The following is a 22,671-nucleotide window of genomic DNA, read 5'->3' on the forward strand; positions in this document are numbered from 1 at the left end:
TATCAGTAGTGAAAAAGTTGGATCTTGAACACCTACTTATTGCTCTCAATAAAGGTGACGTGTGTCCAGAAACTAAACCATATTCAATCATTTGTAACTTCTGCTATTTAATTGTGTTTCCCAATCACAGAATATCTGGGTGCCCCGTAGAGGAGACCAAGGTCCCAAAACTATTGACCAGATTCATAAGGAGGCAGAGTTGGAAGAGCATCAAGAACAGATCAAAGTCCACCAGCAGCTCCTGTCAAAGAAGGAAAGCTCTGGAGGAGGTGGTAGAATGTGTGGGGGGGGCATGGGAGGTCCAGGGTCTCATACACCGGGCGGTGGACCAAATAGCCAGCCTCAGGATGATGGATGTGGGAACACGGTGCTCATCTCCAAGGACAGACCCATCGATACCAATCGCCTTTACAAGATCATAAAGGTCAGCAAAGCTAGTGACGTCAATGAGTCAACTGTTAAAAAGTAGATCATTTGATTTGTTCTCTAGGGATGTTGTTGGTTCATAAATGTACTGTTCTCTGTTGCCTTCTAGTCCGGTGGTATGGACTTAAACAATCTGGTGCTGGCTCCTGGTGGCAAAGCCGGGTGCAAGGGCGTGTGGCGCAGCTGGGAAAAAGGCTGCAGTGGAGGCACTGAAGCTAAACCAGCAAGTGCAGATCAAGGTAAACAATGTCAAATAGGTTGACTGACTTGGGTTAGAAGATTGGCTCCTGATCTGTCCTATTTTTCTTCTTCCTTTTAGAGTCAGGGCGTCCTGCTACCAGCACTCTGAACCACTTCTCAGCCCTTCAGCAGACTTCATCACTGTTGTCTTCATCAGACACTGATCACAGAGACAGGGATCACTTTGACAGATCTGGCCACGTTGATGGACGGGAAGGAAGCCCAATCACCAAGAGAAGCTTCAGCAGGGAGTCCCAGGAGCGTGGTGGCAGAAGTGGGGAGAGCGCTCCCACTCCCCCTCCTTCTCTTCCCAAACCTTCCCTTAGCGAAGAGGAGATGGAGAAGAAGTCCAAAGCCATCATTGATGAATACCTCCACATTACTGACTTGAAGGTTCAAAGAATTTGACCAACATACAACAGCAGGACATTTACCTGCACGTTGAGTGTGAACATGACTAACGTTTGTCTTCTCCTGGTCCTGTAGGAGGCGCTGCAGTGCGTGGCAGAGCTCAACAGTGCCTCAATGCTTTATGTGTTTGTGCGGCAAGGCCTGGAGTCCACACTTGAACGCAGCACAACTGTCAGGGAACACTTGGGCCTGTTGCTGCATCAACTTGTGAAAGTTGGGACGTTACCCACTGAACAATACTACAAAGGGTGAGCATCTGTCAAAGAACAATGTATCTAAAGCCTGGGTCACACTAAAGACTGACACTGAATTGTTGACTGTGCTGTCATAGGCTCCAGGAGATCTTGGAGGTAACAGAAGACATGGCCATTGATATACCTTACATGTGGCTGTACCTGGCTGAACTCATCACCCCTATGCTCCATGAAGGAGGCATCCCTATGGGACAGCTCTTCAGGTGAGAAAAGTTGAAAAACATTTGCAATCCGACTGTTTTAATACAATCAATATAATACAAAATGTCCCTTTCTTAACAAAAATGTTTTGTTTGTCCCAGGGAGATCTCAAAGCCTCTGGTGCCTCTGGGAAAGGCTGGCGTGCTGCTGGCACAGATCCTCCAGCTGCTGTGCAAAGGAATGGTATGTACACAAAGGTTTCTGGGTTGAATTTGTCTAAAATAAAATGTGTTGCATTGTCTCAACGCTTTTAAGAATAAGTCATATTTCAACTTGATCTTGTTTTTTTAATCATCTGAACTTGTTTATTTACTCATTTATTAGACTCCCAAGAAAGTTGGGGATCTGTGGATTGAAGCTGGCCTGAATTGGAATGACTTTCTTCCTGAGGACAAAGATGTGAACAAGTTTGTCACTGAGCAGGTATTCAAAACGTTATGGAACCATTAGGTGTAAATGTGAGTCAATGGTTTGCACTGTAGAACCCTGGTTTAAATGTGGACTTGTAACTTTCAGAAAGTGGAGTTCACCACAGGAGAGGAGCTGGGGCCAAAGGAAGTGGTGAAGAAGCAGCTCCTCAGTGGAGAAGAACTCAGCAAACAGCTGGACAGACTGCTTCAAGACAAGGCTGATAACAAGCACATCATGGACTGGGTTGAGGTGTGTGACCGTTGCTCAGACTCTGGAATTCATCTAAATGTAAACACTATTTGATCAAGTGTTTGAAACATTTCTTGCTCATTTTCAGGCTAATTTGGATGAGGAGCAGGCTGCTTCTAATCACTTTGTACGATCACTGATGGCCTCAGTGTGTGGGATCGCTATCATATGTAAGCATAACATAAGCTTCAAACTCTAATGGCAAACTAAATGGTTCTCCCCCCATGTTAACGTGTTGTTTGTTTCTTCTTAAAAACCAAGGTGAACACCCGTACAAGGCCATTGCTGAGCAGATCATGGTAAGAGCCGAGCTGCTGCAGAAATACCTGAATGACGAGGAGAAGGAGCTGCAGGCTCTGTATGCCCTGCAGGCCATGATGGTACACATGGAGGAGCCTGCTAGTAAGTGTTGTTTTATTATTTACCAGGAGGAAAAATACTATTACCATTTTATTAAAATAAAACTTTACTTTATTCTTGAAATATTCTGACTTTAATCCTGTAGTGCCCAGATTTTTATTGTATTTTATTTGAATGTGGCCCTAATACGCCGTTGTACATATGTTTGTTCATTTACATTTAAAATGTCTGTAGATTTCTAAGGACTTTATTGGTACAAAGTGGACTTACTGACAGAAATCCACAGTTCTGCTCCTAACAACTGACCTTTGCATCTTGTTTCTGCAGATCTGCTGTGTATGTTCTTCGACACCTTGTACGATGAGGACATTATTAAAGAGGAGGCCTTCTACAAGTGGGAGACGAGTAAAGACCCTGCGGAGCAAACAGGAAGAGGTGTCGTGTTGAAGTCGGTCACAGCTTTCTTCACCTGGCTCCGTGAGCCTGAGGAGGAGTCTGACAAGGAATAATGTTTAAAAGACAAATGACTCTGAAGTCAACGTTTCTGCCCCCGTTTGGCAAAGCAGGTGCTTCTGCAGTGCGGCTGTTTGAACAATAACGCCCGAGTGGCAGACTCAAATCAATCCTCAGTGAGGATAAATCTTTGTCTTTGTTTTCTTCTGATGGATGGACTTGAAACAATCATTTCTCTCCCCTCACTCTTTGGTGTTCCCTTCACACCCACCCTTCCTGCTTGTCCCAGCAAGTGTCCTCATAATTAACAAATAAATTCATTAAAAATCCTACAATGTGATTTTCTGGATGTTTTTTTTCATTTAGTCTCTCATAGTTGAGGTTTACCTATGATGAAAATTACAGGCCTCTCTCATCTTTTTAAGAGGGAGAACTTGCACAATTGGTGGTTGACTGAATACTTTTTTTTGCCCTACTGTATAAATCACATGTAAAGATCCCAATTCAAACAGTTCAAAGGTCATACTGTAGCTCTGCCAATATAGCACTGTTAGCTGTGCTGAGCAGTGAATATTTATCATTTTACACTTTAAAATAGTAAAGTCATTAAAGACTAAAATAATTAGGATTGTATATTTTAAGTCTAGAATCTGCAGTAGCTTCCTATTCTCGTGGTAAACGTGTCCATATTTAACAATGACTGCTTTAATGGAACCAATATGACACCAACTAATTGGTAAGTGTGAAAAATAATAATAATAATAATAATTTGAAGCTAAGTAATGGTGATCAGCATTGCAGGGTCAATTATAATTGTAATCATGTAATTGATAATAAATTACAATCATGGTGTAATTGTAATTGACAGTTTTATGCACAATTTTACACATTTGTAATCAACAATTATTAAAATGTGTTTCATATCAAACTGTCCCACATTTTATCATTAAAATAAATTAAAATCTAGGGATATAAAAATCTAGGGACACAATAAAGGCTCAGATGCACCAAAAATATTAAAACATGTATTTACAATGATTAGGAAGCCTAACAAGGTAACCAATAAATATGAAATAAATGAGATGATAGATATGTGTTTTTAGTGTATTTTACAGCTGATTTAGGACCTGTTGTCATCAGAGATGCTAACAGAAGGCTAACACAAGAGGAAGGCTACCTTTTATTAGCTTATTTATTTCAGCTTTAGTAATTGTGATTCATTGTAATTTAACTTTAGTAAATTCAGAATATAATTGTAATTGACTTTCTGAGGATATATAATCATCAGTCACTGTAATGGTAATTGAATTGTAATTGTAAGTGAAAAATGTAATTGAGCCCCAACCCTGCAGCATAGTTTTGTTCTGCGGTGCTTGTCATGATGTAATAAAATGTGTAAATAACAGATTGTGATGAAGTGATATTTTCACAGACTATGTACTCACCACATCAATAAACAGTCACCTTAGACCTCCACAGCAGCAACACTCAGCACAGCAACACACAACATTTCATCAAACATGGCAACCTTTAAAAAGTGAAAGGAGACAAACAGAGAAAGGTGAGAAAGAATTACACCTGATGGACTTGATCACATGATCAAGGTTCTGGTATTTTCACTCTAGAAAAATAGTTGATCATGTATTTTATACAGTACTTACATAGAGGAAACCACGGCAGGCTCCCAAAAATGAGTGACAGCATCCTATAAGAGACAGTGAGAGGTTAAGGCTGGAAGAAAACTGTAGCTTATGTATAGAACCCTGGTTCTAGGAGTAATATGAGTGAGATGTCTCACTATGGGATGTCTATAGAACACAACTATGTAAAAGTAACTCAACTACATTGACTAGATATTAAGAGTCTACATACACTAGTATTATGTTAAATGAAATGGTGGGAAATGTTTTTAATTAAAAGGCACAGATTTGGCTGAAAGTGAATTAATTTTTGAGTGTCACTATTCATGACAGTCCAACACTGTATTAACCCAGATTATATAGATATATATAATATATATAGTTGACTTAGTTCAGGTATAAGCTTTGACACAAATCTGATAGTTTTACTGTTTAAAATAAGGCAGACACTTAAAAGTGCTCATTTTTGCTAAAACTGCAAACTTCTTTAAAGATAGGTGCAAGTGCAAAAATTACATTTTTCAATTTCAGAAAATCAGAATATTATTCAAATTACATTTAGAAAAAAAAAATGTCTGTAAATGAATATGGCAAAGAACAGCCTTTCTAAAATGCTTAAAACACAATATATGGATCATAATGTTACATAAAAGTGCATTTTGAACACGTCAGACCTCAGGACAATTGCTCACATAGCCATAGACCAGCTCTAGGTCATCTCACTCAAAAAGTCCATCAAAAAGTTGGTTTTTCACTTTCTTTGAAAGCTTTCTATTATCAAGTTCCTTCAGAACCTTGTGAGAAAATTCAAAAGTGTACTTACTTAAGGTGTGACAGTGTGGGCTCAGGTTTGTCCTGTAGCAGAAACACTATGACGCTACGTCTCAGACGCTTCTTTTCACCTCTGTCACATTTTACACCATGTAATGCAGTGACGACTGCTGTAAATAACTACCTTTACATTTATTTACGTGATTACTGTGAACACCAGATAAATCCTCTTTTTACTGTGATGAAAATGAGAAAAGACTGACCTGTTTTATCAGGTGAAGACGAGTGAAAAAGGCAGATATTTTCAAACTCAGTCCACTTCCTGCACATGTGTGTTGAGCTCACTCTGAGCGCGCTACTACGGTGGCAGCTACGGCATCTTCAGAGGGACAAAATGCATAAAAACGGTAAAAATCACTTATTTAAAAGCAACAGTAGTGAAAGTTCTTTTTTTTAGTGTACCACTAATATAATGCACTAATATAATGCACAAATATAATGCACAAATATAATGCACAAATATAATGCACAAATAAAATGCACAAATATAATGCACAAATATAATGCACAAATATAATGCACATACTTAAACACAGCTCAGAAAGCATTAAGGCTCTGCTCTTTGCCTTGGTGATAGAGCCTTTGTCAGTTATGCTCAGAACATCTACCTTGTATCAAGGAGTCACTCGAGAAAATAAGGAATTTAAATTATCACTGTTTGCCGATGATTTATTATTATATGTAAATGACCCGATAAAAAATATTCCTTACATTCAAACAATCTTGCAAACATTTGGGTCCTTTTCGGGATCTAAAATTAATATCCTTAAAAGTGTCTGTTACCCAATAAATGACCCGGCGTTGGAGCTGCGGCAGATGGACATTCCTTTTAAAATTAATTCCAGTGGCTTTAAGTATCTGGGGATAAATATTACACGTACTATATCCTCTCTATTTTTGGCCCTTAATTACTCAGCTTAAATTAGATTTGGAGAGATGGAATAGTTTACCATTATCCCTTATTGGACGGATTAACACGATAAAGATGAATGTATTGCCAAGATTGCTTTTCCTATTTCAATGTATCCCACTCTATTTACCAAAAAAGTTCTTTAAAGATATTGAAAGTATTGTTTCAACCTTTCTATGGAATAAAAAGGCTCCAAGGATTCGAAAGTCTCTGTTACACAGATGTAGGTTTAACGGAGGCCTTGCTTTGCCCAACTTTCAATTATATTACTGGTCGGCACACATCCAAAAGATAATATACTGGATTATGTCTCCTGGTGTTTTATGGTGCATACTTGAAAGACAATCTTGTAGTTTGTCTTCTCTTGATGCTCTACTTGCATCTTCTCTGCCCCTTGACCCCTCTGGCTTCACGGGAAACTTAGTTGTGAGATCCACCCTTCGAATCTGGTATCAGTTTAGGAGTCATTTTAAATTTTTATCACCTTCTCCTAAAGCTCCCTTAATTAAAAATCATTTATTCACTGCATCATATATGGATAATGTTGCTTTACAGTGGCACAATAAAGGGATTAGATGCTTTCGTGATCTCTATAAAGATGGTGTTTTTTACAGCTACGCAGGTCTTTCTGGTGACTTTGAACTACCTGCAACCCATCAGTTCCGCTTTTTTCAAGTAAGACATTGTGCCATTTCGATTTTTCCTAATTTTCCATTACTACCTCCTAAACAGCCATGGGAAGACCTCCTGGAGCTAGATCTGGGACAGAAGTCACTAATTTCAAAGATCTATTGTCATCTTTTGTCATTTGAGGAGGATCCCGTGTAAAGGTGCGGGAGGTCTGGGAGCGAGAACTGGATGTAAAATTTTCAGACCAATATTGGCAAAGGGCCGTCAGAGGAACCCACAAAAGCACAATCTGTGCTCGCCTTGGGCTTATACAGTACAAAGTACTAAACAGGGTTCATTTTTCTAAGGCTAAACTGTGTAGAATGTTTTCTACTGTGGAAGATAGATGTGACAGATGCCAATTGTCTCCCTGTAATTTGAGCCACATGTTTTACCAATGTTCAAAGCTGAATAATTTCTGGCAGAATTATTTTGAGACTATATCCAAAATATTAGGTGTGAGCATAATAAAATGTCCCTTTATAGCTATATTTGGCACACCTAAGGAACATAGTCACCTTACTCATGACCAGCTATCGGTGATAGCTTTTACTTCACTTTTAGCAAGACGGAGGCTTTTGCTACATTGGAAGGGTAGTGCAGTTCCGCCTATCTCTCAATGGCTTCGGGATGTTATGTTTTTCTTAAAACTGGAAAAAATCAGAGAGGACCTTAAGGGCAATACAGAATTTTTTTATCGAACGTGGCAGCCCTTCCTTTCCTATTTCAACTCGTTACAGACATTACCAGCAGACTGAACAATTGCTAATTTTGAAATCCTCTATTATTATTATTATTTCTCTCTTCTTTTCATTAACTTTGTTTAATTATTATTGTAATATTTATTTATTTTATTTTATTATTTATATATTTTTTTTTTTTTTTATTTTTCTTTCTAATATATATACTAATCAAATTTTATAAAGACATGTAGCTCCCTTAGGGATCATGGGGTGGAAGTGGGAGGGAAGGATATTGCATTTAAAAAATAAAAAACCTTGCATTTATATGTGTACATATGTTAAGTTGCATTTATGTACTGTATGTGTATGTCTACATGTATATATGTAATATTGAAGATTGAGGATACCAATGTTTATTTCCTCTGATCTCTTTCACATTCTTTTACATTTTTGTTTTCCCAGATGTTGATGAGTGTTATAATGTGAATGCTGAAAAGTGGTGGATCTTGCATTCTTCAATAAAAAAATATCAAAAAAAAAAAAAAGAAAGCATTAAGGCACAAAAAACTAAAATCCCCCTAAATCAGAGGTAAGGCTATAGTAAAGCATTAAAACAGGTGTTTTTTGTACAAACAATAACTAGGATATGACTGTGTGAGGTCTGCATCGAGGATGAACATTGTGATGTTTTTAAATAGTACAGTTAAAGTTGCTGAGGTGGTGGAGAAGGGAGTGGTCATCTGTGACACCTTCACTGCTGTCTCCCCTCTCATTAACCCAGACATGAAAATGATGATTTCTAAAGCCCCCCATTCATTAAAAATGAACAGCTGGGAAAGGAAGTGTCCAGATATGAACAGCTCGTGTCACAGATAAAAATGGTTTCTCTCAGGTGTAAGTCTCTGAAACTGAAGCACGTTGTGTGTCATAAAGACAGGTTTATATGATCCTAAAAGAACCTGAACCTGTCTTTCTCATTTAAAGTTGATGTTTTAATCACATGGTTTTTGCTTCCTCAGAGACAATGAAATGTTTTGGTTGTGGAGAGGAGGGGCACCTGATCTGCTCCTGCCCCGGGGTGGGCGGAGCACAGCGGGCGGGGATTCGCCTGAAGATCAATGTTTTCAAGAGGTGTTTTATTCAGCCTGTTACTTTTTTATGTGGATACCAATTTAATTTACATCTTGTTTGTTTTTTACAGATTTTTTACACACCAATTACAACTTTCAAAAACATATTTAATTGTAATTTCTTAACTTTTGCTCTAAATGTGAAATATAACAATATAATTAATAAGCATTTCTAACTCGTACAAATACATTTCAGTTCATAATAATAATTGGTCTTAATTTGGTGACAATTTATTTTTTGAGTCTTTTACACATTTATGGAGGATTTATTTTTCTACAACAGACACCATTTGTTTTCTTTTGAATTTTAATCATTTATTTTGGTGATCTTTTATGTTGCTACAAAAGTACAATACAACCTGCCACTGTAACAGTTGTTGTGTAATAAACTTTTCAGATTTAAAATTGTATTTCAGATACATTTTGAACATACATGAATAAATCTGCTAATTATATCCATATCATACCACCATTAAGAGAGTTTAACACTACAATTTAAGAAATAGAAATGAATCATTTTTTTATTGAGGACACATTGAATTTCCCAGAGACCCACTCAAATCACCACCTGTGGGTCCCGGGGACTCACTACATTGAAAAACTATCAACATCACTGAAAATAAGCAAAAACTACAACAAAATTGTTAATAATCCAAATTTGAATTAAAAAAAAACAAACAAATCAAATCTGCTTTGTTAACAATCAATAAATAATACATATTAACTATAGTGTGTACATTTATAAAAGTGGCAAGTGTAATATATATATATATATATATATATATATATATATATATATATATATATATATATATATATATATATATATATATAGGAAATATTCTAAATACAATATATATATATAATAATTTAATATGACTAAACTATAATGAAGTACTATCAAAAATATATCAAAGTAAAAGGAGGTAATGACAGTAGTTCACTGACTTTTCGGGTCACAGATTATTGCACAACACCGGTATATTTCCAGTCAAATTGACAATATTTAGGACACATTAAAATGATTTAATACCGCAATTAATATAATACAATTATTTGATTCTACTTCATTAACCCCCCACTATGGACGACCAAACCTGCCAAAAGTATTAATAAATACATGTATAAATGAATATTGGAATAATTTAGCACAAACTGTGTGGCTAATGACTAGTCTATGGTTACGTTTAAAGTGTCCATAGCAACGGCTAAAAAGCTCCATATGAAATGGTTGCTATGGTGATGATTTTGGAACATCTTCTGTTGACTCTTTGTTCTATTTTAGATAGAACTCAGTAAGGCTTTGATGTTCAGATGAAAGAACACACAAAGCAGTTCAGAGTCTGAGAAACAACACTGTCTTTGTTAAACCTGACACTACATCTACTAAAATGCCTAAGAACGCTCACAGACAAGGTCGGCGCCGTTTTGAGAGAAAAAAGAAAGATGATCCAGTGATGGCTCCCACTGAAGACTTTGACTGGACAAAGCTTTTTTCCCTCCTTGATTCACAACCTTCACCAAGTCCTGATGGATCTTCTAAACACCAGGAACCAGTTAAAGAAACAGTAGCAGACAACAAGGCTCACAACCCAGAGTCTGTTACAGAGAGTCTGTGCTTGGATACTTCACTCCTTGGCTCTCAGCCCATGGAAATGTCCATCCTCCACTGTTCTCAGGTCCAAAATGATACTTCTGTGCTGGACCAACTGAAGGAGGAAAATGAAAACCTTAAACTGTCTCTGAACCTGTCCCAACAAGCATTAGAGGCCCAACTGACCCAGTGGGACAAAGACAAGGCCAGATTATTGGGCACGCAGAAGGAGAAGGAGACCATCGTTGAGCAGCAACGAGAGATGATTGACCACCTCAAACAGACACTGGAGAAATCATCAGAAGACTTTAAGGTGCTGAAGGAGCAGTGGGCCACAGAAAAAGATGCTCAACAACAGCAAACCAATCTGATGATTCACCTCAAAGAAGAGGAAATCTCCCGCCTCAGCGCTTTATGGGAAACAGCTGAGCGTACGGTCTCCATCCAAGTCCTGGAAGTGGAAAATAAAGCTCATCTGGAGGCTGAACATGTAAAAATGATCTCCACCTTGAAGGCCTGTATCACTACTGAACAGGAAAAGCTTGAAGAAACAAGAGAGAAATGCAAGCAACTGAACCACTTCCAAAAACAGGACAAGGAGCTGATCCACCTTCTTCAGACCGAGCTGAAGAAGAAGGAAGGAGAAGTTCTAGAACAACACGTTCAGGCCATGAAAGAGCAGGAGAACCTTCATTTTCAAATCATGCTGCTGAGGGAGAAGAATGTCTCTGCTTTAGTAGAAACTGATCTGTTGAAAAGAAATCTCAGCATGAACATCAGTGAACCTGAGAAAGATCCTCCAGAGAAGAAATCTGTGTTTAAGAGGTTCATCAACTTTCTGACAAAGCGATGGCAGAGGAGGTCAAAGATCTGATCATGGACATCATCAGCTGATACAGACTTGGAGCAAAATCTGGACTGGAAGTGTAGTTTAATGCTGACTAGTCAAATAAATGGAAAGCTTTAAATGTTGGGGATGCTTGTCTTACTCTGTGACTTCCTGAAGTCACAAGTCAGAAAAGATCAAGTCTTGAAAACTTTCTTTCAAATTCACAAAAACTATTGTTACTCATTCCACAATCAATAAAAAAAGAAATAAAAACTCTCCCAAAATGATGTGTTTCTACTAAATTTCTCTTTGTCTGATGAAGTAAAAGGAAGAAATGAGAGACACAACCTTTTACAGCCTTTATGCTGACTAATCAATTCTCATCATGTTATTTTATTGCCATTATTATTCAAATTATTATTATTGGTACAACTACTGCATTAATGTTATTGCTATTCTTATAATTACCATTATATTCTCATATTATTTTATATTATAGTTAATGTTATTCTCATTGTATTATTATATTGCTATATTATCATTATATTACTTTATCATTATTTAATATTATTAATATTATAGTTTTTTAATCATATTATAGTTACTAGATTCTTATTTTTAACTTCTTACGTTTCAAAAGGTTTATTTTGATTTTGAAATCAACACAAATGAAATCCACCACTTTTCTGTGTCTCTTCTCTATGGTCGTATGTTGGATGTACATGACATGTTTACGTGGAATTCATGTAGTGTTTTTCTTTGTTGAGGTAGGGTCTAAAGACAGGGGATGCTCTGGTACATTTATGATCTATTTATCTAAGTCCAGCAAACATTGGTGCAACCTTTATCTATATATCATGTGTTCATGTCCCATAGAATTAAAGCAGGGAAATCACACACGCTATTTTACTTTGTACCCACAAATGAACCCCTTTATAACACTACAGAGTATGTTCACCTCTTTGTACATCCAACCTTCAAACACAAACTCATTTGACCATCAATGACAACTCTACTTAAGCTCCTCCCACTATATGAATACATACTTCCGACGGGCACTGTACTAGTTTAAAGAAAGTGTCTAGAGATTCGTTAAACGTACGCTGTAAAAACTGTTGCTTAGATACAACTTAATAAAAATAAGGTCACATTTTCCAACCACTTTTTAGTAGTTTAGTGAACTTCTTGTTTTTTTGATTCAGGAAAACTGAATTTTTTTGATTTTCCTGTGTTAAATTTTTCTCGGATAACTTTGAAGAAAAAGCAAAACTAACTTTAAAAACAGTCAGTTTTTAACTACATCATAATTGATGAAATAAAGTCAAATATATATGTATATATTTAGAAATTGATATGGATGAATTCATGCACTCAATCTTATTGATTTGTTTTGAAAGACTAAATGACTTCATAAATGAGTAAGAAATACCTCATAAAAACTGTTAGATTTAAGAAAGAGACGTATTTGTGTCCAACATTTTTATTTGACTAAAGTATTTTGTTACAACTTCACAGTTTCTATCAAATAAAAGTTGAACAGATCAGAGTAATCTTTGACCTGATCTTAAAAGTGCTGAATACAACATCTGAGTAGTGTCTTTAGCAAATGTAAACAAAGTGCAGAACAAAAAAAAAGTCTTTGATTTTAGGAAGCATATAAGAATATTTCAACAATTTTAATTCTGACCTGCAGCTGATAAAACCTTAAAGGGATCCTCCACTGTTTTTACAAATGTGGCCCAAAATCTTAGAAATGTACTTATTAGAAGAGCAATGCTTAATAGAAATGTAACGATTCACTCAACTCCCGATACGATTCTCTCACGATTTTTTCATTTACAAAATGGGACTGTCGACAATTTTTTTTTTGGGAAAAAAAACTAGAAAATACTGTATTATTTTCCTTTTATTTTTCATTGTCAAAAGAATCCCTTGATAAACTATTCAAAACAATGCAATTTAACTAAAATAAATCTTGAATGAAATAAATAAAGGAATAACACAAATGAAAATGAAGCCTATTAATTTAAATTCTGGTTCTATAATAAACAATGCAAAACTGCATATTAGTTCTTTTTCTTTTAAAAGTGCAACTGAAAATGTATTTTGTGCCTTAACAATTGGACTTGTGATTACACTGATTTACGTCATATTTGTTTGGACCAGCAGAGGGCGCTGGTAACACAGTGGTTGGTTGGCATGCAGATATCTTGCAGTGAAGAAGAGAAGCTATGCTAGCAGACAGAGCTAATAGAAAACCGTGACTTTTACAGATATTCACGTAATATTACAGATATTCTTTCGGTGCTAAAGGGGTAATGAATCATTTATTAACATATTTAAGAGTAGAAGGCGGCCAGAAAGAAAGTATTAGCAGACTCCGCCCGCCGCCAACACTTCCGGATGGCGCCCTCTGCTGGTTAAAAAAAGTACTGCGATTCAATTGTCAGAAAATCATTACTTTGCAGTAAATTCATTGAATTCACTTTTAAAAATGAGACTACTTTACCGTTTTAAAAGCTTTATTCCACCACACAGCCCCATTTGCCTGTTACGTCCCATTACTTTCTGTAGGAGTGAAGCATTCAACCTGCTTTTTAGATCATTGAGCAGCTTTTTTGGTCAAAATGCTAATTTGTGCTACTTTTGGTTGCTCTAAATCAATGAAAAGATCAAGATGTGGATGTAAACCTCTGCTTTACCAAAAGATGATAAAAACAGTCGTGACCCAAAAAAATAATGTAGTTTCACGTGTGGTTTTGTGTTTTGGGCATAATTAAATATATCTGGGGCCTCATTTATAACTGTAGTGTACGTCCAAAATGGGGCCTGAAAGATGTGCAGGACACTTTTCATACAAAGATTGTGATTTATAAAAATAAAGTGTGTGCACTGGTGGCTAATGCTGAACCAGGCAAAAGGACATTTTGGAAATGTGGGAAAACAATGGTGCAAATGGTGAATTGAAGCCAGATTCATTTCACACATTTCATGTGTTCACATACCAGCGTTTTAGATCCACATAATCATACCCAAGCCTGCTGTGTTCTAGATGTAAAGAGTGAGACATTGGGTCATATTAAGGCTCTATTTTACGTGAATTGTAAAATGTGAATACGTTCCACGTTCGGATAAAACTTGGTGCAAAGCGGCATCAACACATGATCCATGTTTCCTGATGCAGAGCTGTTTCTGTAACAGACCGATGAGTTTCAACTGTGAAGGTGTGACAGTGTGGGCTCAGGTTTGTCCTGTAGCAGAAACACTATGACGCTACGTCTCAGACGCTTCTTTTCACCTCTGTCACATTTTACACCATGTAATGCAGTGACGACTGCTGTAAATAACTACCTTTACATTTATTTACGTGATTACTGTGAACACCAAATAAATCCTCTTTTTACTGTGATGAAAATGAGAAAAGACTGACCTGTTTTATCAGGTGAAGACGAGTGAAAAAGGCAGATATTTTCAAACTCAGTCCACTTCCTGCACATGTGTGTTGAGCTCACTCTGAGCGCGCTACTACGGTGGCAGCTACGGCATCTTCAGAGGGACAAAATGCATAAAAACGGTAAAAATCACTCATTTAAAAGCAACAGTAGTGAAAGTTCATTTTTTTAGTGTACCACTAATATAATGGACAAATATAATGCACATACTTAAACACAGCTCAGAAAACATTAAGGCACAAAAAACTAAAATCCCCCTAAATCAGAGGTAAGGCTATAGTAAAGCATTAAAACAGGTGTTTTTTGTACAAACAATAACTAGGATATGACTGTGTGAGGTCTGCATCGAGGATGAACATTGTGATGTTTTTAAATAGTACAGTTAAAGTTGCTGAGGTGGTGGAGAAGGGAGTGGTCATCTGTGACACCTTCACTGCTGTCTCCCCTCTCATTAACCCAGACATGAAAATGATGATTTCTAAAGCCCCCCATTCATTAAAAATGAACAGCTGGGAAAGGAAGTGTCCAGATATGAACAGCTCGTGTCACAGATAAAAATCATCACCACGAGCGCACAGACCGAGACGGCGAGCGCGCATATGGCACCGCACGTGCACAGAAAGTGGTCCTTACTGTACGCGATGACAGTTTTTATGCGCTTGGGTTTTTAGCACTAATGTTTGTGATATTTATGGAGAAATGAGAATGAGAACTGAAGTCTGCTGCACCTGGTTTCCCTCCCCAGGTCCTGGACCAGGTCTCCTCACACAATAGGACTGTTTAGGATTTATTTCAGCAGTTTTCTGGTCCTGCTCATGTTTTCATTCAGTGTGTGGATGTTTTAGCTCTTATAAATTTGCTCACGCTGTAGTTTTGTTTCACGGTGTTACGGTCCAAATAGTATCTAAATAAACTGGTGACTGACTATTAACTGTGAGGCTGGTGTGAGGAACAATAGATGTTAGAACTTCTACCATTTGACACTTTTGCAAAAACAATTACAGCGTTTTTTAGGGAAGTAAAAAAATATTTTGCACGTAATAAATAACGCTAACAGCAGCTTTTAACACACACTAGTTGATCATAAGAAATGAGACGCACCAGTAGATTTATTACACCACATATGTGCATGTTTTACATAACATCCATTCTATGGTTTTGATTTATTTATGTATTATTAACGTTTCAATTCACCAGTAATGTGACTTATGCGTTGCTTCATTTTATGTCTGGAGTCACCAGATTATCTGGATACTATTTGGATCACAACACTGTTTGGTAAAGTTAGCAGATATTCACAGATTCAGACTTCCAGCATCAATAACTATTTAACAAATGACACCTCTGTCATCAGTGTGAGGAGGACAATATGATACAAGATCATTTTTAATAAACGCAGCAGAATAAAAGTCCGTCTGTCGGTCGTTCTGTGTGGTGAGATTAAAACATGAAGCTGTCGTCATAGTTTCCCTTAAATATCCAAATATAATACAAACAGAACCAGATTTAATATTAAAACAGAAAAACGCTGCTTGTTTGGTTTTTAAGCCGAAAAACCAACACATTTTTTCAAATTTTCTTGGGGGGGGGGGGGGGGGGATGCTACTCAGAACTGAGTGTTTTTGTGCCCCCCACAGTTTTCTTAATGCCCCCCCCAGTTAATGCTGCCTGGCGTTGACTCTAGATCGTCATGGTAACTCAGATAAGATGAAAGCCGCATAGAAGCTTTACAGAACAGCTCATTGTTGACAGGTAGTCATGGTAACTCAGATAAGATGAAAGCCGCATAGAAGCTTTACAGAACAGCTCATTGTTGACAGGTAGTCATGGTAACTCAGATAAGATGAAAGCTGCATAGAAGCTTTGCAGACCAGCTCATATAAGTTGAAAGTGAAGTATCTTCAGCAGTGAGTGCCTAAAAGACTTTTAAAAACAACTAAAGTGGATCTAATTTTCTACAAAGCAAGTGTCCTCAGTGAACAACATTTGTAGCTAAAGTGAGTAATAATTATAATATTTCATGTGCGTTGGAACTACTTTGTGGAGTTTGAAAGAAGTGGCTCCTAAAAGGTAGTAACATTTCTTTCTCTTACAGCTGCTATGTCTGTGCCAAAGACAAACATGAAGGAACTTAACAAGAAGGAGGCCATTGGGGACCTTCTGGATGACTTCACAGAGGTGAGCATCAGCTCTATTTTTTCACACTCATTTTATAGTTTACAAATCTTAGATCTTTATTATGGAAAATAAAAACTTTGGGAAAACCAGTTTCAATTGTCCTGTTGTAAACTGTTACTCTGTATGAGATCTTTTTATGACTTTATTGCACAATTGTTACCAATTAGGGCCGTATTCAGTAAAATAAGAACATTAGAATGACCAGTTGGTGACGATAATGTTTTAGTTTACCTTCTTTAAAATAACATTTGTCCCTTGTTCTCTTTCAGCCTCCTGGTTTCAGTCGCTCCCAGCAGGGCCAGCGCAAAGAGCCCAGGAAAATCATCATCCACAGCATGTCTCTAAATTATGACGTGCAACTAAACAAAGCTGAGAAAGCCTGGAAACCTATGGTGAAGAAGAACTCTTGCAGCCGTGGTGCTGAGGAGGTTGTGGATAATGATCCTGAGGTGGCCAAAACTGGGGAGCTGTTCAAGCAATTGCGTAGCATCCTGAACAAGCTCACCCCACAAAAGTTTCCAGAGCTAATGAAGCAGGTGTCTGAACTAACAATAGACACAGAGGAAAGGCTGAAAGGTGCCATTGACCTGATATCTGAGAAGGCCATCTTGGAACCAAACTTCTCTGTGGCCTATGCCAACATGTGCCGCGGCCTAATGGGGGTGAGTGCGTGTCTTTGGGTATTTTGCCTCTATTGGCTTCATTGATGATTGTTCTTAAGAGTCACGGGTCTGGGCCACTGAATGTCAATGATGGTGATGAGGAACTGATGAAGTAATCATATATATTATGTTTCATATCCACTAATAAAATCAGCTTTAGTAATATTCTTCCATATTCCATCAACAGTTGAAAGTCCCCAGTGCCGACAAACCAGGTAAAACTGCAAACTTCCTCTATCTCCTACTCAATCGTTGCCAGAAGGAGTTTGAGAAAGACCAGGATGATGATGAGATCTTTGAAAAGAAACAGAAGGAGCTGGAGGCTGCCAAAGATGTAAGATGACACATTTGTTTGTCCTCAAGAGTGGGTTTGTACCTCAAGAGTGGGTCCCAGATTTAATCATTTGTGTCACCTGTTAGGATGAGGAGCGTGAACGTCTGCGGGTTGAGCTGGAAAACGCCAGGGTTATTGCCCGCCGCCGCTCACTGGGCAACATCAAGTTCATTGGTGAGCTCTTCAAGCTGAAGATGCTGACCGAGGCCATTATGCATGCCTGTGTAGTTAAACTACTGAAGAACCATGACGAAAAGTCTCTGGAGTGTCTCTGCAGACTTCTCTCCACCATTGGCAAAGACCTGGAGTTTGAAAAGGCCAAGGTAAGTACAATAATGAAGCATCTATATGTATCGTATCGCGATGTACCTGGTGATACCCAGCCCTAGTTTATACCTTAGTTGTCATTGCTAAGTCTGTTGTATTTCCCTAACAGCCTCAAATGGACGAGTATTTCAATCAGATGAACAAAATCATCAAGGAAAAGATGACCTCTTCCAGAATCCGCTTTATGCTGCAAGATGTTCTAGACCTCAGAAAGGTAAATGGTTTAGCTTCTTTATATTTGCAGATCTAATGAAAAAAAGCAGTTTTGTCAAACTTATTGCTAGGGGTGTCCTGATCAGATAATGATGAGTATGTATAATTTGTGTTGATATGGAGTCAGAATACAGGCTAAAATATCAGTATCGTATCAGTAGTGAAAAAGTTGGGTCTTGAACACCTACTTATTGCTCTCAATAAAGGTGACATGTGTCCAGAAACTAAACCATATTCAATCATTTGTAACTTCTGCTATTTAATTGTGTTTCCCAATCACAGAATATCTGGGTGCCCCGTAGAGGAGACCAAGGTCCCAAAACTATTGACCAGATTCATAAGGAGGCAGAGTTGGAAGAGCATCAAGAACAGATCAAAGTCCACAAGCAGCTCCTGTCAAAGAAGGAAAGCTCTGGAGGAGGTGGTAGAATGTGTGGGGGGGACATGGGAGGTCCAGGGTCTCATACACCGGGCGGTGGACCAAATAGCCAGCCTCAGGATGATGGATGTGGGAACACGGTGCTCATCTCCAAGGACAGACCCATCGATACCAATCGCCTTTACAAGATCATAAAGGTCAGCAAAGCTAGTGACGTCAACGAGTCAACTGTTAAAAAGTAGATCATTTGATTTGATCTATAGGGATGTTGTTGGTTCATAAATGTACTGTTCTCTGTTGCCTTCTAGTCCGGTGGTATGGACTTAAACAATCTGGTGCTGGCTCCTGGTGGCAAAGCCGGGTGCAAGGGCGTGTGGCGCAGCTGGGAAAAAGGCTGCAGTGGAGGCACTGAAGCTAAACCAGCAAGTGCAGATCAAGGTAAACAATGTCAAATAGGTTGACTGACTTGGGTTGGAAGATTGGCTCCTGATCTGTCCTATTTTTCTTCTTCCTTTTAGAGTCAGGGCGTCCTGCTACCAGCACTCTCAACCACTTCTCAGCCCTTCAGCAGACTTCATCACTGTTGTCTTCATCAGACACTGATCACAGAGACAGGGATCACTTTGACAGATCTGGCCACGTTGATGGACGGGAAGGAAGCCCAATCACCAAGAGAAGCTTCAGCAGGGAGTCCCAGGAGCGTGGTGGCAGAAGTGGGGAGAGCGCTCCCACTCCCCCTCCTTCTCTTCCCAAACCTTCCCTTAGCGAAGAGGAGATGGAGAAGAAGTCCAAAGCCATCATTGATGAATACCTCCACATTACTGACTTGAAGGTTCAAAGAATTTGACCAACATACAACAGCAGGACATTTACCTGCACGTTGAGTGTGAACATGACTAACGTTTGTCTTCTCCTGGTCCTGTAGGAGGCGCTGCAGTGCGTGGCAGAGCTCAACAGTGCCTCAATGCTTTATGTGTTTGTGCGGCAAGGCCTGGAGTCCACACTTGAACGCAGCACAACTGTCAGGGAACACTTGGGCCTGTTGCTGCATCAACTTGTGAAAGTTGGGACGTTACCCACTGAACAATACTACAAAGGGTGAGCATCTGTCAAAGAACAATGTATCTAAAGCCTGGGTCACACTAAAGACTGACACTGAATTGTTGACTGTGCTGTCATAGGCTCCAGGAGATCTTGGAGGTAACAGAAGACATGGCCATTGATATACCTTACATGTGGCTGTACCTGGCTGAACTCATCACCCCTATGCTCCATGAAGGAGGCATCCCTATGGGACAGCTCTTCAGGTGAGAAAAGTTGAAAAACATTTGCAATCCGACTGTTTTAATATAATCAATATAATACAAAATGTCCCTTTCTTAACAAAAATGTTTTGTTTGTCCCAGGGAGATCTCAAAGCCTCTGGTGCCTCTGGGAAAGGCTGGCGTGCTGCTGGCACAGATCCTCCAGCTGCTGTGCAAAGGAATGGTATGTACACAAAGGTTTCTGGGTTGAATTTGTCTAAAATAAAATGTGTTGCATTGTCTCAACGCTTTTAAGAATAAGTCATATTTCAACTTGATCTTGTTTTTTTTAATCATCTGAACTTGTTTATTTACTCATTTATTAGACTCCCAAGAAAGTTGGGGATCTGTGGATTGAAGCTGGCCTGAATTGGAATGACTTTCTTCCTGAGGACAAAGATGTGAACAAGTTTGTCACTGAGCAGGTATTCAAAACGTTATGGAACCATTAGGTGTAAATGTGAGTCAATGGTTTGCACTGTAGAACCCTGGTTTAAAGGTGGACTTGTAACTTTCAGAAAGTGGAGTTCACCACAGGAGAGGAGCTGGGGCCAAAGGAAGTGGTGAAGAAGCAGCTCCTCAGTGGAGAAGAACTCAGCAAACAGCTGGACAGACTGCTTCAAGACAAGGCTGATAACAAGCACATCATGGACTGGGTTGAGGTGTGTGACCGTTGCTCAGACTCTGGAATTCATCTAAATGTAAACACTATTTGATCAAGTGTTTGAAACATTTCTTGCTCATTTTCAGGCTAATTTGGATGAGGAGCAGGCTGCTTCTAATCACTTTGTACGATCACTGATGGCCTCAGTGTGTGGGATCGCTATCATATGTAAGCATAACATAAGCTTCAAACTCTAATGGCAAACTAAATGGTGCTCCCCCCATGTTAACGTGTTGTTTGTTTCTTCTTAAAAACCAAGGTGAACACCCGTACAAGGCCATTGCTGAGCAGATCATGGTAAGAGCCGAGCTGCTGCAGAAATACCTGAATGACGAGGAGAAGGAGCTGCAGGCTCTGTATGCCCTGCAGGCCATGATGGTACACATGGAGGAGCCTGCTAGTAAGTGTTGTTTTATTATTTACCAGGAGGAAAAATACTATTACCATTTTATTAAAATAAAACTTTACTTTATTCTTGAAATATTCTGACTTTAATCCTGTAGTGCCCAGATTTTTATTGTATTTTATTTGAATGTGGCCCTAATACGCCGTTGTACATATGTTTGTTCATTTACATTTAAAATGTCTGTAGATTTCTAAGGACTTTATTGGTACAAAGTGGACTTACTGACAGAAATCCACAGTTCTGCTCCTAACAACTGACCTTTGCATCTTGTTTCTGCAGATCTGCTGTGTATGTTCTTCGACACCTTGTACGATGAGGACATTATTAAAGAGGAGGCCTTCTACAAGTGGGAGACGAGTAAAGACCCTGCGGAGCAAACAGGAAGAGGTGTCGTGTTGAAGTCGGTCACAGCTTTCTTCACCTGGCTCCGTGAGCCTGAGGAGGAGTCTGACAAGGAATAATGTTTAAAAGACAAATGACTCTGAAGTCAACGTTTCTGCCCCCGTTTGGCAAAGCAGGTGCTTCTGCAGTGCGGCTGTTTGAACAATAACGCCCGAGTGGCAGACTCAAATCAATCCTCAGTGAGGATAAATCTTTGTCTTTGTTTTCTTCTGATGGATGGACTTGAAACAATCATTTCTCTCCCCTCACTCTTTGGTGTTCCCTTCACACCCACCCTTCCTGCTTGTCCCAGCAAGTGTCCTCATAATTAACAAATAAATTCATTAAAAATCCTACAATGTGATTTTCTGGATGTTTTTTTTCATTTAGTCTCTCATAGTTGAGGTTTACCTATGATGAAAATTACAGACCTCTCTCATCTTTTTAAGAGGGAGAACTTGCACAATTGGTGGTTGACTGAATACTTTTTTTTGCCCTACTGTATAAATCACATGTAAAGATCCCAATTCAAACAGTTCAAAGGTCATACTGTAGCTCTGCCAATATAGCACTGTTAGCTGTGCTGAGCAGTGAATATTTATCATTTTACACTTTAAAATAGTAAAGTCATTAAAGACTAAAATAATTAGGATTGTATATTTTAAGTCTAGAATCTGCAGTAGCTTCCTATTCTCGTGGTAAACGTGTCCATATTTAACAATGACTGCTTTAATGGAACCAATATGACACCAAATAATTGGTAAGTGTGAAAAATAATAATAATAATAATAATTTGAAGCCAAGTAATGGTGATCAGCATTGCAGGGTCAATTATAATTGTAATCATGTAATTGATAATAAATTACAATCATGGTGTAATTGTAATTGACAGTTCTATGTACAATTTTACACATTTGTAATTAACAATTATTAAAATGTGTTTCATATCAAACTGTCCCACATTTTATCATTAAAATAAATTAAAATCTAGGGATATAAAAATCTAGGGACACAATAAAGGCTCAGATGCACCAAAAATATTAAAACATGTATTTACAATGATTAGGAAGCCTAACAAGG

At 38.3% G+C, this 22,671-nt stretch overlaps 2 protein-coding genes, 1 long non-coding RNA gene and 1 other non-coding gene across 5 annotated transcripts in view; 3 read left to right on the plus strand and 1 right to left on the minus strand.

Moving 5' to 3' along the window:
* The window catches only part of LOC114460145 (eukaryotic translation initiation factor 4 gamma 1-like), a 31,494-nt gene extending 28,193 nt beyond the window's left edge, over positions 1-3,301 (plus strand). The window contains exons 7-17 of the mRNA XM_028442188.1: positions 131-424; positions 536-665; positions 746-1,059; positions 1,153-1,325; positions 1,409-1,534; positions 1,634-1,715; positions 1,857-1,955; positions 2,049-2,192; positions 2,281-2,362; positions 2,454-2,594; positions 2,880-3,301. Coding sequence (XP_028297989.1) covers positions 131-424; positions 536-665; positions 746-1,059; positions 1,153-1,325; positions 1,409-1,534; positions 1,634-1,715; positions 1,857-1,955; positions 2,049-2,192; positions 2,281-2,362; positions 2,454-2,594; positions 2,880-3,061 — 1,767 coding nt within the window. The 3' untranslated portion in view covers positions 3,062-3,301. The remainder of the gene's footprint in view (positions 1-130; positions 425-535; positions 666-745; positions 1,060-1,152; positions 1,326-1,408; positions 1,535-1,633; positions 1,716-1,856; positions 1,956-2,048; positions 2,193-2,280; positions 2,363-2,453; positions 2,595-2,879) is intronic.
* LOC114460147 (uncharacterized) overlaps positions 1-21,573 on the minus strand; it is a 44,765-nt gene extending 23,192 nt beyond the window's left edge. The window contains exons 1-4 of one of the 2 annotated variants that reach the window (XR_003673554.1): positions 21,469-21,573; positions 4,667-4,710; positions 4,451-4,533; positions 2,859-2,966 (exon numbers count right to left, since the gene is read on the minus strand). This is a non-coding gene — a long non-coding RNA (uncharacterized LOC114460147). Of the gene's footprint in view, positions 1-2,858; positions 3,048-4,450; positions 4,534-4,666; positions 4,711-21,468 lie in introns of both variants that reach the window. The other variant, XR_003673555.1, reaches the window with a different exon arrangement.
* On the plus strand, positions 16,615-21,696 carry LOC114460146 (eukaryotic translation initiation factor 4 gamma 1-like). The gene is made up of 17 exons (XM_028442190.1): positions 16,615-16,740; positions 16,839-16,921; positions 17,191-17,583; positions 17,771-17,917; positions 18,004-18,240; positions 18,354-18,458; positions 18,740-19,033; positions 19,145-19,274; positions 19,355-19,668; positions 19,762-19,934; positions 20,018-20,143; positions 20,243-20,324; positions 20,467-20,565; positions 20,659-20,802; positions 20,891-20,972; positions 21,064-21,204; positions 21,490-21,696. Exons 2-17 carry the CDS (start codon positions 16,844-16,846, stop codon positions 21,669-21,671), a joined length of 2,727 nt encoding a protein of 908 aa, XP_028297991.1. The 5' UTR covers positions 16,615-16,740; positions 16,839-16,843; the 3' UTR covers positions 21,672-21,696.
* On the plus strand, positions 17,620-17,696 carry LOC114460150 (small nucleolar RNA SNORD66). The gene has a single exon (XR_003673558.1). It is a non-coding gene; the product is annotated as a small nucleolar RNA SNORD66 (small nucleolar RNA).
* Positions 21,697-22,671: the final 975 nt, after the last annotated feature.

This window comes from Gouania willdenowi, unplaced genomic scaffold (assembly GCF_900634775.1).
Source record: "Gouania willdenowi unplaced genomic scaffold, fGouWil2.1 scaffold_409_arrow_ctg1, whole genome shotgun sequence".
In the NCBI taxonomy this organism is placed as follows: domain Eukaryota; kingdom Metazoa; phylum Chordata; class Actinopteri; order Blenniiformes; family Gobiesocidae; genus Gouania; species Gouania willdenowi.